This window comes from Pinus tabuliformis, chromosome 9 (genome assembly GCF_031772625.1).
Source record: "Pinus tabuliformis cultivar Carrire ecotype Pingquan chromosome 9, CPIR1, whole genome shotgun sequence".
NCBI classification, from domain to species: Eukaryota; Viridiplantae; Streptophyta; class Pinopsida; order Pinales; family Pinaceae; genus Pinus; species Pinus tabuliformis.
The window spans coordinates 1,537,546,673-1,537,560,236 of NC_142307.1; the positions used below are offsets into that span (position 1 = coordinate 1,537,546,673).

Sequence of the window (13,564 nt, forward strand, 5' to 3'; positions counted from 1 at the left end):
TTTAATTTGATCCTAAAAAAATATTTTCTCCTCAACTCTAAAATGGTGCAAATTTCCTACAATAGTATGAAATGATGATGGTGATAATGATGATTATCATCCACTAAGACCAAATATGGTATATAAGAAGGCAAAAAGATATTACCCAAAATTATTTCGAATTTTATTGTTATGCTCCAAAAGCATTAAAAGAAGTGTTTCAAGGTCATCATAATTTTGCTTAGTTAAAAGATCAAGAAGGTTGGTAGCGTCACAAATATTTTGAAATTTAAATCCAATATGAGTATAAATTCGATGATTTATTATATTTTTTAAATCTTCAACGATATTACTAATATTGCAAAGGTGATAGACTTTTAAATTGTGCCAACATTGTCTTAGTAATAATTGTAGCTTAACACATACATGATATTTACTATATCGGATTATAATTACATGGGTTAATAATAGTAAAATACACATCATTCTTTTCATAAAATAACCTTAACAAACTTATATTTTAATACAAACCATAAAAATATTAAAATAGATAATGTAAGGAATCCAAGATTAAGACGTGAAAGATTTGCTTTTGCAAGTTTATATGAATCTATTTAATAAAGTTTTCATGATAATTTTTTCACCAAAAATGATGAATATCTACATTAAAATTAGTGAACTAGGTGAATTTCTAATTCCCCATTTTAAAAAAACTTAATCTAATTAAGGTTATAGATTTTAGATCCACTGAATACTTCCAAATTTAATGAAATATGTGTTATATGGCATTGTATTGTGAAAACGTTGCAACAAGACTTTCAAGTGATGGCCCAATCAAATGTTTGAAAAATAAATATTTTAATAATATTGAAAAATAAATATTTATTTTTCAAAGTTAAACATTATAACTTGCATTGGTCAATGCTAAACTAATAATTGTCAAATCAATTACTTTTTTCATATTTTGATAGAGAATAATATATATATATATATATATATATATAATTTAAAAATATAGTCTATACATTGAAAAAGACTATATATATATAATTTAAAAATATAGTCTTTTTCAATGTATAGACTATATTTTTAAATTATATATATATATATATATATATATAATTTAAAAATATAGTCTATACATTGAAAAAGACCATTTTGTTTAAGTTAGATTACCATAATTTAAATCCATTTATACCATTAAAAATAAGTTTTGATAACCCAAAAAAATACCATTTCACCCATAAAAATAATCAAAATCCTAAATACTTACCTAATAAATAATATTTAAAAAAAATATAAAAAATTCCAGAGATAAAAAAAATAAAAAAATTAAAACCATCCTATTATATAATATTAACTTTAAAAGATATATTAACTTTAAGATATATATATATATATATATATATATATATATCCCATACCAACAAATATGCAAAGGTGTCCATTAAGGTAACATCCGTGCTTTGTGTGTGGATCCTACTGGCTCACTAGTCTCCACCATTTCATCGCTTTCTCTACCTCCGAATTTTACGAGCAAACTTTACTGGAAAGTTAATAACGTCAAGACAATAGTGTGACTCTCATTTCTTGCTGCGTCATAACAATGACGCAAGCGAGAGAATTCAGTCTGCGCACAATATAATTCCGTAAGAATTTTACTGGAATTAATACGTCTACAACAACCACGGCTGGTCCTCTTAAACCATTTGAATGTACGTGGTCAACATAACATGTCATGCAAGGCATCTTCGCCGACGTAAGATCACCAACCATGTGAAAGGAAAAACACACACAGTTTCAACTTTCACACTGTAAAGGCGACAGTTTCTACTTTTACACTGTAAAGGGGTTGCCTATTGGATAATTTTTAGGTGTTTCATTTTCTAAGATCTGGTGATCTGTTTATTTACAATATTTGTGGGTTTTAGTATAATGATAATAGTGATTTCAACAAGTGGTATAAGAGTCAAAGGACTTGAATTTGAAACGTCTAGGTAACATTGTGCTTAATGAGATAATGTTGAGTGAAATATGGGCAATTCCCATCTAAGTGGTGCAGCTCATAAGACATATAAAAAGAATTGAGCAAATGGGAATAGGTAGATGCCCTAATGGTATCTTCAATGAAGGCATCACTAAAAGAAGTAAAACATGGATGAAACAAAACTACACATGGATGCAAAAATGGAATATCTACCTCAATCCCTGTCCCACAAATAGCAAGGAGCTAAAGAATTTTGTTATGGAGAAGTTTCCTAAACAAGGACGGGGAAAAGAGTTGGGTAGAAAGAAGAAGTACTACATTGAGGAATTCAACCCTTCCTGTGATCTGCGACAAAAAGAATTCATTGGAGCTAGCATTTAGTGGAGGACAAAGGTTCTTATTGCTGTGTGAAGACAAAGGTTCTTATTGCTCAATTAAGAACCAACTCCCGGTGTGAAAAATGATGGTGGAAAAGCTTTGGAAGAACGTCAGCTCATCACCAATTTGAATAAAAAAAAATTGAATTGCAAAAGGCGAAAAACAAGGAACTAATGGTCCTATAAACTATTTTTAATCTCGTGAACTTTAAAATATCATTTCATTTTAATCACAATTACATTTTATTAATAAACTAAGTAGATCATAAACTAAGTAGATCATTCTTATTTTGTTGGTAGACAAATCGTTTTTACATCAAAAATTAAATCTATAGACATAATCCTTTTATCGGATACAAAAAAATAAAACATGAAAAATTATTCTTCATTCCAAAATCCAACCATTAAAACTAACCTAAACTCAACTTAATTGTTAAGAAAGAAAGGTAGAGTCTTTTTTTAACATAGGTGACCTTATCTGACTGTTCGTTCCGGTCTCTTTAAACATTTGAACCATGGACTTTGACTGACGCTCACTGAAGCCAAGATTCATTAGGCCCCTCAGGGGTATAAATGACCATACTGGTCTCCCAGTATAATTGAACTGCTTTAGGCTCGATTAGAGTTTTGTATCACTTGCTGCTGGGAAAAACTGTAATCTGTACATTGGTGAGCTATAGTAAGTGGAATATTTCCTGATATGATCCATTTTACTGAGAGCAAGCTACCAGCACAACAGTTTTTTATTTTGTGTGAAATTGTTTTGCAGGTGAGCTACATGTCTGCCAATTCGAAGATGCAGACAGCAAATCCGTGCGCTGGTTGCAAAAGGCAGAAAAAGAAATGCTCGGAGAAATGCGTGCTTGCTCCTTATTTCCCACAGAATGACCCCCAGAAGTTCCTGTTGGTACACAGAGTGTTCGGAAATGTCCATGTCATCAAATTACTGCAGGTTTGTTCGATTGCTTCAATGCTATCAAAATAAAACACAATTTCCGTAATTCTTTTTCTTTCCAATTGGTTTGCTTAATGTTTTCTTTCCAATTCAGTTTTATACACAGTAATGGAGTTGTCTTTAAACTGACTTTTTGGAAGTTTTTTCGGTGGGTTTTTCCCGTCAAAATCCGACAACAATTTATTGAAATCCCAAGTTTGATAGTTAATTTCTGCACAATCAAAGCCTCCCAGGGATTTTTCAGGGTGCTGAATCCAAATATGCAGTTAAAAAACCATTTTAAACAATACAAATCAAGATTTAACCTCAACTTTTTTATGCCGGATTCTCCAAAAAATCGCACTAAAAACAACTACCAAAGTAATTGGTATAGTTTCATTTTAATTTTTTGGTAAAATTTTATACATATATTTCTTAATTGGTATAGATTTATTTTAATTTTTTATTTATAGAGTATTTATAGGAATGAAAATAATTGAAATGTTAAAAAGATTTTTAATTAAAATTGATGTATGTTTTACATAAATTTTATCAAAATGTTTGAATTTTAAAAATTTGTAAAAATTAAAATATTAATGAATTTGGTCTATGAAGTTTTAAATAGAGTTTTATAATTTTATTAAAAATTGTTTGGTCCAATTTCAGCAGCACTTAGTTGGATTTAAAGTATGATTTAAAACTGTTTTACTTGGCTAAGAGCTTGTTTTTCTTAAAAGTAAGGAAATTGGTTAATGGCTCAACAACCAGAGGTCTATGGTAGGAGTGAAAGCCTACCCCTTACAAACCACTAGTTGGGTGTGGTTTTCCTTAAATAATAGTGATCACATTTTAGGATAGTAGCTAGTGATGGCCATGTCCAAAGTGTTGGTTGACAAGTGAGTTATGATAGATTTTTCCACTGTGAAAAAATTAAAATTAAAATTAAATGGATGGTAAATGCTAATAAACATCAATCCATAAAAAACAAATTTTATAAGTTGCTAAAATTAAAAAAATCATAAGAATTAATTAAACTATAACTTTATTTAAAATAAGAATCAATATATAAGTTAGACATATATACATTTAAAAATATATATATAAAACAAAATTCTTAACCATGGAAATTCAGGTCCATTTTATCATAGAGATTCTTAATTTGTAAATAGAATTTGTTATAATATCATTGTTTATCAATACCACATGCTATAAAAAACAGAATTCTTTTCATATGACACTATTAAGAATATTCTAGAATACTGTGGGGAGGTTAAATCCGCCGAATAATTATTATGCCAATAGGCATGTCTATTTTGGAATAAGGCTTACAAAATTTTAATTTAATTATCAATTATTATTAGATGGATAGTAGGGATTTAACCTCCATAAAATATTATAGAATATTCATAATAGTACAAACAAATTAGAGGTTGAAATTTATCTCCAAAGTACTTATGCCCATTTTTCCCTTTTAATTAAATTGATTAACTAAAAAAATCACATATGAACCAGTGTCAGATGAGTTGAGTTATGGTTTTTTTGGCATGTTGTATTGATAAGCCATCGTATTATAAAAAACTTATTTACAAATTAAAAATCTTCATGGTAAATTGGGGATAAGTATTTTGAAATTTAATATGAATTGATGTGTATCGACTAACCATTTAATTTATATAATTATACTAATAATTAGATTAAATTATAAAATAGTCAATAATAAAATATATTGTGAAAACAATTTTTATATGAAATTCATTAGTTAAAAACTTTAAAAATTAACTAAAAAATCATTCTCATTAATTTTATTTATTAAATCCATAAAGAAAATAAAATATGATGATGATGATGATGATGGTTAACGTCCGCTTAGACCAAATAATGGTCTATCGGACCTAAAGAAACAAATTATCTATTCTGATTTAAGATTTTATTCCTATGCTCAAAAAGCTTGGAGAGAAGCCTCCCGAGCTCACTATAATTTTGACATTGTAAAAGGCTAGGAAGGTCAGTATTGTAACAAAGATTGTGAAACTGAGATCTAATGTGGTTATACCCGGGGCACTCTAAGAGGAAGTGGTTTTCATCCTCGATGTTCCTATTCTTACATATATGGCAGATCCTTTCCGTCCATGGCGTTTTAGGAACTGCCCAACGACCTGTTTCACTATGGAGCTCATGAGAATTCGTTCTAATCTTTGCTATATTAATTTTCTTCTTTGAGCTAATTAAAATAGAGAGATACTTTTGATCTTCTAGGGTGGGATTGATGACCTTCTTATAATAACTTAAATTCATAACATAAAATTTCATATAAATTCATAACATAAAATTTCATAGATTTAAAATTGACAAACAAAATTTCATAGATTTAAAATGGGATAAAAGAGTAAAAAAGTTATATAAATTTAAAATTTGAAAAATGTTGAAGAAATATTTAAAAGATGCAAAATCCTCGAGATATTTAAAATATATTAATCCATTAAATCCTCGAGATATTTAAAAGATATTGGTCCATTACATAGTAAATCTTCATTTATTAAATTTATGAGGAAAAAGTCAAAATATAAATATTGAAAAGTTCTCATTTGTTTTTCATAAATATCCTTTTACAATAATAAAAATAATAATAATCAAGTTTTCATATATAATAAATTAAATGATGTTTTTTTATTTATTTAAAATTTATTAAATCTCAATTTATTTTTTTTCTAAATAATTCTAAATTTTATTACTGAAACATAGTGATACATTGAGGCTTTGGCCTCTGCAGGTTAGTGCCATGGTTCAAGGAATATAACAACAAAACAAGATTGAGACTGCCGAGAATGGGAAACCACTCTAGTCTAGAAATGAAATTGCAAAAATAAACTTGTTGCCTGCGCAGGGAAAACCAACAAACAAGAACAGTAGCTAACATGATTCTCAAAAATGCGCAAAAAAAAACCTATTGATGTAATTCCGTAAACCTAAGACTCGATGACGTGTGGCGAGTCATGTGGCATGCTGTGCTGGCGAGTCAAGTGTCATGGAGTGGTGACGGGTGTTCCTCAATGACGAAACACCTGTAAGCATCAATGTCGTCCTCTCCCTGTTGCAGCGCACCCGTGTCATATTTCTCATGAGGGTCATGGTTCTTCTCCTCTGCAATGTTCTTGTCCTAAGGATTGTCCTTCTTCTCCCTTGCGCAGTGTGGTAGTCCATCGTCCTTGGCTGGCTCCTCGCAGGTTGGGCATCCATCTTTGTTGGCTGGCTCCTCATGGAAGGTAATTGATATGGTGGCTTTTATGAGTGGTTCGTTCAGGAAGCAACGATAAATGAACTGGGCTGAGTGAAGGGGTTGTTGTGAGTTGGAGGGGATGTCAATGGTTGGGGAGGCGAATTGCGACAGTTGGGATTAGAGGGCTTGTGAGCGCCCTCTACCACGAAGAGTGTTTGGATAGCGGCTGGATAAATATTGAGTCGAGGGGGAAAAGGAGTCTGAGGTAGGAGATGGTGGAGAGCGAGGCAGTTTGCCTCTTCTACTCCCTCTTCTGCTTCGCAGTCTCTATGGTGAAGCCTAGGCATGCTGATGCGGGGATGGAGAGAAAGTCTGCGAGGAAGCAGTGCTGAGAATTGAGAAGGTGCAATAGGTTCAAAGGTCGGCTCAGAGGTAGAAAGATCAACAGACGCAGAATGGAGAATAAGGTTGAAGTTAAAGCTCTGCAAATAATGATTACTTGGACCAAATTCAATGCAACATAGAATACTGCAGCGCCTACCCATAGCAGTGTGTGAGCTTGGTTCCGCTGCAAACAGTGGACAATGGCAATGCAAAGGCGTAGGATTAGAGACAAAGGAGGTGGAATTGAAATTACTAGAGGGCGCCATTATGCAGAGCCAAGGCGGGTAGACGCAGCCAAGTTGAACAGAGTGCCAACTTAAATGCCATTTATTGTTGTTGTTAATTCGTTTTATGGCTTTGTATGCGGGATTACTGAGGGCCATGTGGCAAGGCCACTTACCGTCTCGTTCCCCTGCCAGCATATCAATTCTAACGTACACCCGCATCCGGGAATCTCAAAAAATTATTATTTTACTATATATTAAAATTAATTTTTAATAATTTCGTTTATTAATTTTAATAAAAATAAAGAATAGAAATATAAATTTGTAAATGGAATAAACTTTTCGCATATTATTGGAATTGGAATTGAGAGCGAAATGAAATTCAAAGGTTTTTTTTCATAATGATATTTAAAATGTAATAGTAATAGTAATAGTAATAGTTATATATATATATATATATATATATATATATATATATATATATAATTAAATGGTTAATATTTATTATGTCACTTGTAAGAATGGTAAGAATTGAATATAGATGAGAAAATGAAATTCAAAATTTTTTTTCATAATGATATTTAAAATGTCATATATATATATATATATATATATATATATATTATATGAAAAATATATATTTATTTAAATATTTTATCTATTTAATAAATATTTTTAAAATGTCTGATGGTTTTTAGATACATGGTGATTGCTTGCTTTGTTAAAATACTTTTTGATATGAAGTTACTGGTTTAATTTCTAGCTGTGATATATTCGACATAATAAAAATAATACAGTAACCTACCAACTCTTTTATGAGTAGAACGTGCTTATGATGCATTGGTTGATGGGTGTGTCTGGCAGGATCTTCCAGCAGAGAAAAGAGGTGAAGCAGTAAACAGCATGGTGTACGAAGCAAGCGAAAGAGTTCGAGATCCTGTGCATGGGTGTGCTGGAATAATCAATGATCTGCAGAAAAGAGCAGCAGAGCTGCAATCCCAATTGGCTTCCAAGCAAGCAGATCTCGCCAACATTAGACTCCTGCATGCTAATCTGTTAACCCTCGTTACAGGATATCATCAACTTGCTTGGGATCCCAATTTCAACAGCGGGTCGCTGCAAACTGAGAACAAGGACACGGGTACGAACCCCCCTGTTTTAGATGATGCAGATCCTCTGCAGTTATGGGAGCCACTCTGGACATAAACAAAACGAGTGGCCATGGTTTTATTTGTGAAGTACGGTATGTAAATGCCAGAATTAGTGTGATTAGAGCTGTTCTTCAATGGTTTTTATATATTTATTTTTATGGAAAAGTCAGTTGGTTATTTCAGTTGTAAAGCAGCAACGTTGCACTTGAAATGAAATTGGAATTTTCGAATGTATATTTCCACAATGTTCATTTATAATTAGCAGAAATTTATTTGAAATTTTTCATTACTTTTTTAATACAGTTTTTCCAAAAACATTTTCATTAAATCTGGAATTTCAAAATCTTTCCCGCTTGTCAAAATTCTTTTGGGCATTGTTGTAAGCTTGCAGAGATTTTATTATAAATTTTATATTGGTTGATGTTAATGTTGAGAAAAAAATGAAATTGGAATTTTTGAATGTAGATTTCCACAATGCTAATTTATAATTAGCAGAAATTATTTGAAAATTTTAATTATTTTTTAATACAGTTTTTCCAAAAATAATTTCATTAAAACTGGAATTTCAAAATCTTTCCAACTTGTCAAAATTCTTTTGGGTATTGTTGTAAGCTTGCAGTGATTTTGTTTTAATTTTTGGGTATTGTTGTAAGCTTGCAGTGATTTTGTTTTAATTTTTATATTGGTTGATGTTAATGTTGAGAAAAAAATTAGAGTTGAGGAATAAAATCTTAATTTAATAATTTTTTTTATAATTTATTTATTTATTTTAATTTTTATAAATTGAGTATATAATAATTAAAAATATATATATATATATTTAAATTGTAGATACAAATTTAAAGATCTTAATTATAATTCAATGAAAATAGGCGTATTATGTTTTGGAATTTTTCTCTTGAGTTATTCTGGTCTAATTTCTCTAAAATTTGGCAAGAATTTATTGAAATAACAAGTTTGATGGGTAACCCCTGCACCATCCAAGTGTCTTAGGGGTTTTCGGTACCGAATTCATCCATATATAGTCAAAAAACCATTTTAAATAGCACAAATCAAGATTTCACCTCAATTTTTTCCACCAGATTCTGGCGCCAGAAAATCTATAAAATCCCATTGAAAACAACTCCACAAATTTTCCATAATTGCATCAATAAATTTCCAACTCATAAATATGTCAAATTTAAAACATAAATATTATCATAAAGTGTTTAATATATATAAGTAAATTATTATGTCAATTAGTTTAAGTTTGGATAATTTGTATAAATTATTACACTGATTAGGTTCAGTGTGGTTTATTTTGAGAAGATGAATGTTAATATTTAAATTTAAATTAAATTTATTATATATTTAAATTATTTTTAATAAGGAATTTATATAATTTTTATTTAAAATAAAAGTTTTTATTGATGATAATGATGATTAATGTCTACTAAGACTTTAAAAATGTAAGAGATTAATTGAAACTCTAATATTTTATTTCTATGAGCAAAAGAAGGGAGAGAAGTGTTCCTAGATCACTATAGTTTAGCTCATTTAACAAGTCAAGAAGGTTGGTAGTGTGGCAAAGGTTTTGGAAGTGAGAACGGATGTGAGTAAGAGCGAGGCAGTCTTATCTTCGCAATGTTCAATTTCTTCTTAGCACCAATGTTATCTTCACAATGTTCAATTTCTTCTTAGCACCAGTCAAAAGAGAAAATTTTCTTCTTAGCACCAGTCAAAAGAGAAAGTTCTCGTTAGTGAGACTGGGGGTTAATCACCTTCTTATAATACCTTAGCTTCCTTTTCCCTCTACTCCTTATCATCCCACAACTTATCCTTATATTTGGAAGTAAAAATATTTTTAATATTATCCTTATTCTCCAAGATGATCTCCTCCTTTATCCCCTAGTGGTCGAGCCAAGTTGGGGATCCTTATGCCTCCATGCTTGAGCTCGAGGTGGGGGTTTTGGCTAGAGTTATAAGAAATTTTGGGGAACCTCTTAGCTTCCATGTTGTAAAGCTTCTTCTTATACATCACACACCTAATACATAGCCATGCTTCCAATGGGGGAAAGGCTCGCTTCAACCAAGAGGATAGGGTAGGGAGTATTTCCTTTAATTTTGAGGTTGTAGGTTATAAATTGATTTTGGATAAGCTCGATCTTCATCTACAATTATCTAGATATACTACAACCCCAAACCTCACATCCATATAAAATAATAGGGGTGACGAAAGTGTCAAGTAGGGACTTTTTTTTACTCCATACCTAAAGATGTGTTGAATTAAAATTGCTTTAAAACTCATAATAAGCTTTCTAGCCTCCTATAATCACTTTCTCAATGCTATAATTCTAGTTGAGCTTATGATGGATGTCAATACCTAAATATTTGTATGAAGAAACCTTCTCCAAGTAATTGTTATCATAAATGAAATTATCAGAGTTGATATTTTTGGATTTAATTATCATAACCTTAGTCTTGTCGATATTAACAGTCATACTCATCTTATGGTAGTGATCACAGAGGATAATCATGGAGGCTTCTAAGCTTCTTGTCGAGATCATCATGGCTTCTCGCTAAAAGAACGATATCAAGAGTAATGATCATACCAACACGCTTAGAGCCATGACATCTTGTAGCTTCCAAACACTCTTCTACTTATCATTGTAAATACCAAAAAAGGTAGGGGATAGGGGACACCCTTGCTTAAACATTTCAAAAGGTAAACATAAACATAAATTATAATTTATTTAAAAAATAATTATATTATTATATTTATAAAAATTATGTAAACTTTATATATAAATAATAATTTATTTTAAAAGTTTATTATGTTTATAGGCATGTGTATTCTAGAACATTAATTATGCCAATAGGTGTGTCTATTTTGGAACATGCTTCTAGAATTTTAATATAATTATCAATAATTATTATGTAGATGGTAGAGATTTAATCCCCATGGAATATTCTAGAATATTAATAATAGTATACACGAATCAATCCTTAACATTTATCTTCAAAGTAGTTATGTTTCTTTACTTTTTTTATTAAACTGATTAATTAAAAAATGATATATGGACAAGTGTCATATGGACTGAATTATGGTTTTTTGGGCATGTGGTAATGATAAGCCATGGTATTGGCCCATGGTATTGTAATGAAACATTTTTTTATACATTAAGGATCTCCATGTTAAAGTGGAGGTAGATTTTCATGGTTAATTTTATTTATTTATTTATTTATTTATTTTTTTATGTATATATGTTTAACGTCTATATGTATTCTAAAGTAAGTGTTTTGATGTTTCTTATCTACGTTTACCAATGATTTAATTTATATGGTTGTGCTAGTTTAATTATGAATAATTATTAGATGGATGATAAGATTTAATCTCGACGAAATATTCTAGAATATTCTTGGTAGTATTTTGCAGAATAGTTATGCATTTTTTCCCCTTTCAATTACATTGATTAATTAAAAAGATATCATATGAACAAGTGTAGTATGAAATGATTTATGTTTTTTTGGGGCATATGGTATTCATAAGACATGGTAATGTACCAAAGCCTATATATTGATTAAGAATCTTTATGATAAAGTGTCGGTGAACCTCCATGGTTAAGAATCATATTTTTTAAATGTATATATGTTTAACTTATATTATTAATTCTTTTTATTAGTAATAATATAATAATATAAATATAATAGGCCACTATGGCATCCCTAGAGAGGACTCCTCCATTTTCGCATGTTGATGAGGTAGTCGCATTCCAAGCTCGATGGTTGCCCTGCCGAATGTTCATCTAATGTGAATTCCAATTTTATTAAAAGAGTTGAAGATATCCCCTCTGTGACCCTTCCCATGAGGGTTCGAAGGGCGACGCTTGAATATTTGGAGATAGCTTTGATTGGAAAATTTACTGGGATGTTTCCATCCCTGCAGTCAATGGATGCTTGGTTCGAGAAGACCTAGAGATCAATGATGAAGGGAAATATTGCCTTGTATGTCTATGGTAATAGATTCTTCGATTTTTCATTTGAATTTAAAGAATAAGGAGATGTGATTTTCATGAATGGTCCTTAATGTTTTGGATCTAGAGGTATGTATCTAAATAAGTGGATTTTAGATTCCTACATTGGTGAGGATATCTCGATTGCAATACCTGTATGGGTTAAATTGTCATGGTTTCCTCTGCGTTGTTAGAGTGATGATTTCCCAATGGCATTAGGAAATGGGGTTGGAAAATACTTGGATAGGGAAGAATCCAATTGATCTCAATTTACATGTGCTAAGATCTATGTGGAGGTAGCTAGATCTAGAAAAGGGCTCATTGTCTAAGATCAGTCCAACCCTAAGGGATTGGATCCATAGGCAAACTTTTGATTATGAACAAATCCCATTTAAATTCCAATAATATGACCACTTTGATAGGGATTTCTCAAAGGCCTCTAGCAATAAGGGCCATGAATCAAATGAATCTCAAGGGGAGCAATGGAAAACATAAGGGCGAGGAAGCAATCGAGGGAAAACTATTGAGAAATATAGGGGCAACAGATTATATTATTTCTCTTTCTTTGATAATTGCTTGTGATATATTTTAATTAACTTGATTAGCTTCTTATTTATTATTATTAGTGTTCTTGATCATTAAACAACTATCAAACAATGAAGAACAATTAAATACGAGGACACAAGATATAGTGATCAACCAGGGGACAACCTCTCCTCTTAAGAGGAAAACCCACAAGAACTCTTCTATTCTTATATAACTTCAATTGATGGATTCCAGGACCTATGACCCTTGACCAAGTCCCCTCCAAGACCAAGTCAAAATTCTTCTTAATGATCTTTCTTCGCGCTACGTTGACCTAGAAATTTCCAGCAATTTCAGTAGCTTCCAACTACTTCAACCCAGCAACTTCTAGAAACTTTGGCAACTTGAAGCTACTTCGACCCACTAGCTTCTAAAAACTTTGATCCCCCGACAATTTTCCAGCACTTCAACTTGCACAACAACTTTCCAACACTTTGACTTATCCAACAACTTTCTAGCACTTTGACTTATCCAACAACTTTCTGGTACTTCGACTTTGTTGCAGTAAGGTTTCCCTAATCTTTGCATGTGTGACGAGAAGATATCCAAAAAAGAAGAAAACTTCCATTCATGTAGTCTTCCCTTTATTCACTCTCCTTCTCTTCCTTGATCAAATTTATTGTGTTGAGCGAGTGCTCTTCAAGTGAGGTTGAAGTCTCTTATATATAGGCTTCTCAAGGTGGTAGAATACCCCTTCATGAGGTCGACTTGTTGCTACTAGTTTGACAAGGTAT

General features: G+C 31.0%; 1 protein-coding gene across 1 annotated transcript; it reads left to right on the forward strand.

Moving 5' to 3' along the window:
• Positions 1–3,118: 3,118 nt before the first annotated feature.
• LOC149154483 (LOB domain-containing protein 1-like) lies at positions 3,119–8,308 on the forward strand. Its single transcript, XM_089445489.1, has 2 exons — positions 3,119–3,295; positions 7,967–8,308. The coding sequence occupies exons 1-2, from the start codon at positions 3,122–3,124 to the stop codon at positions 8,306–8,308; spliced, it is 516 nt and encodes a 171-aa protein (XP_089301615.1). The 5' UTR covers positions 3,119–3,121.
• Positions 8,309–13,564: the final 5,256 nt, after the last annotated feature.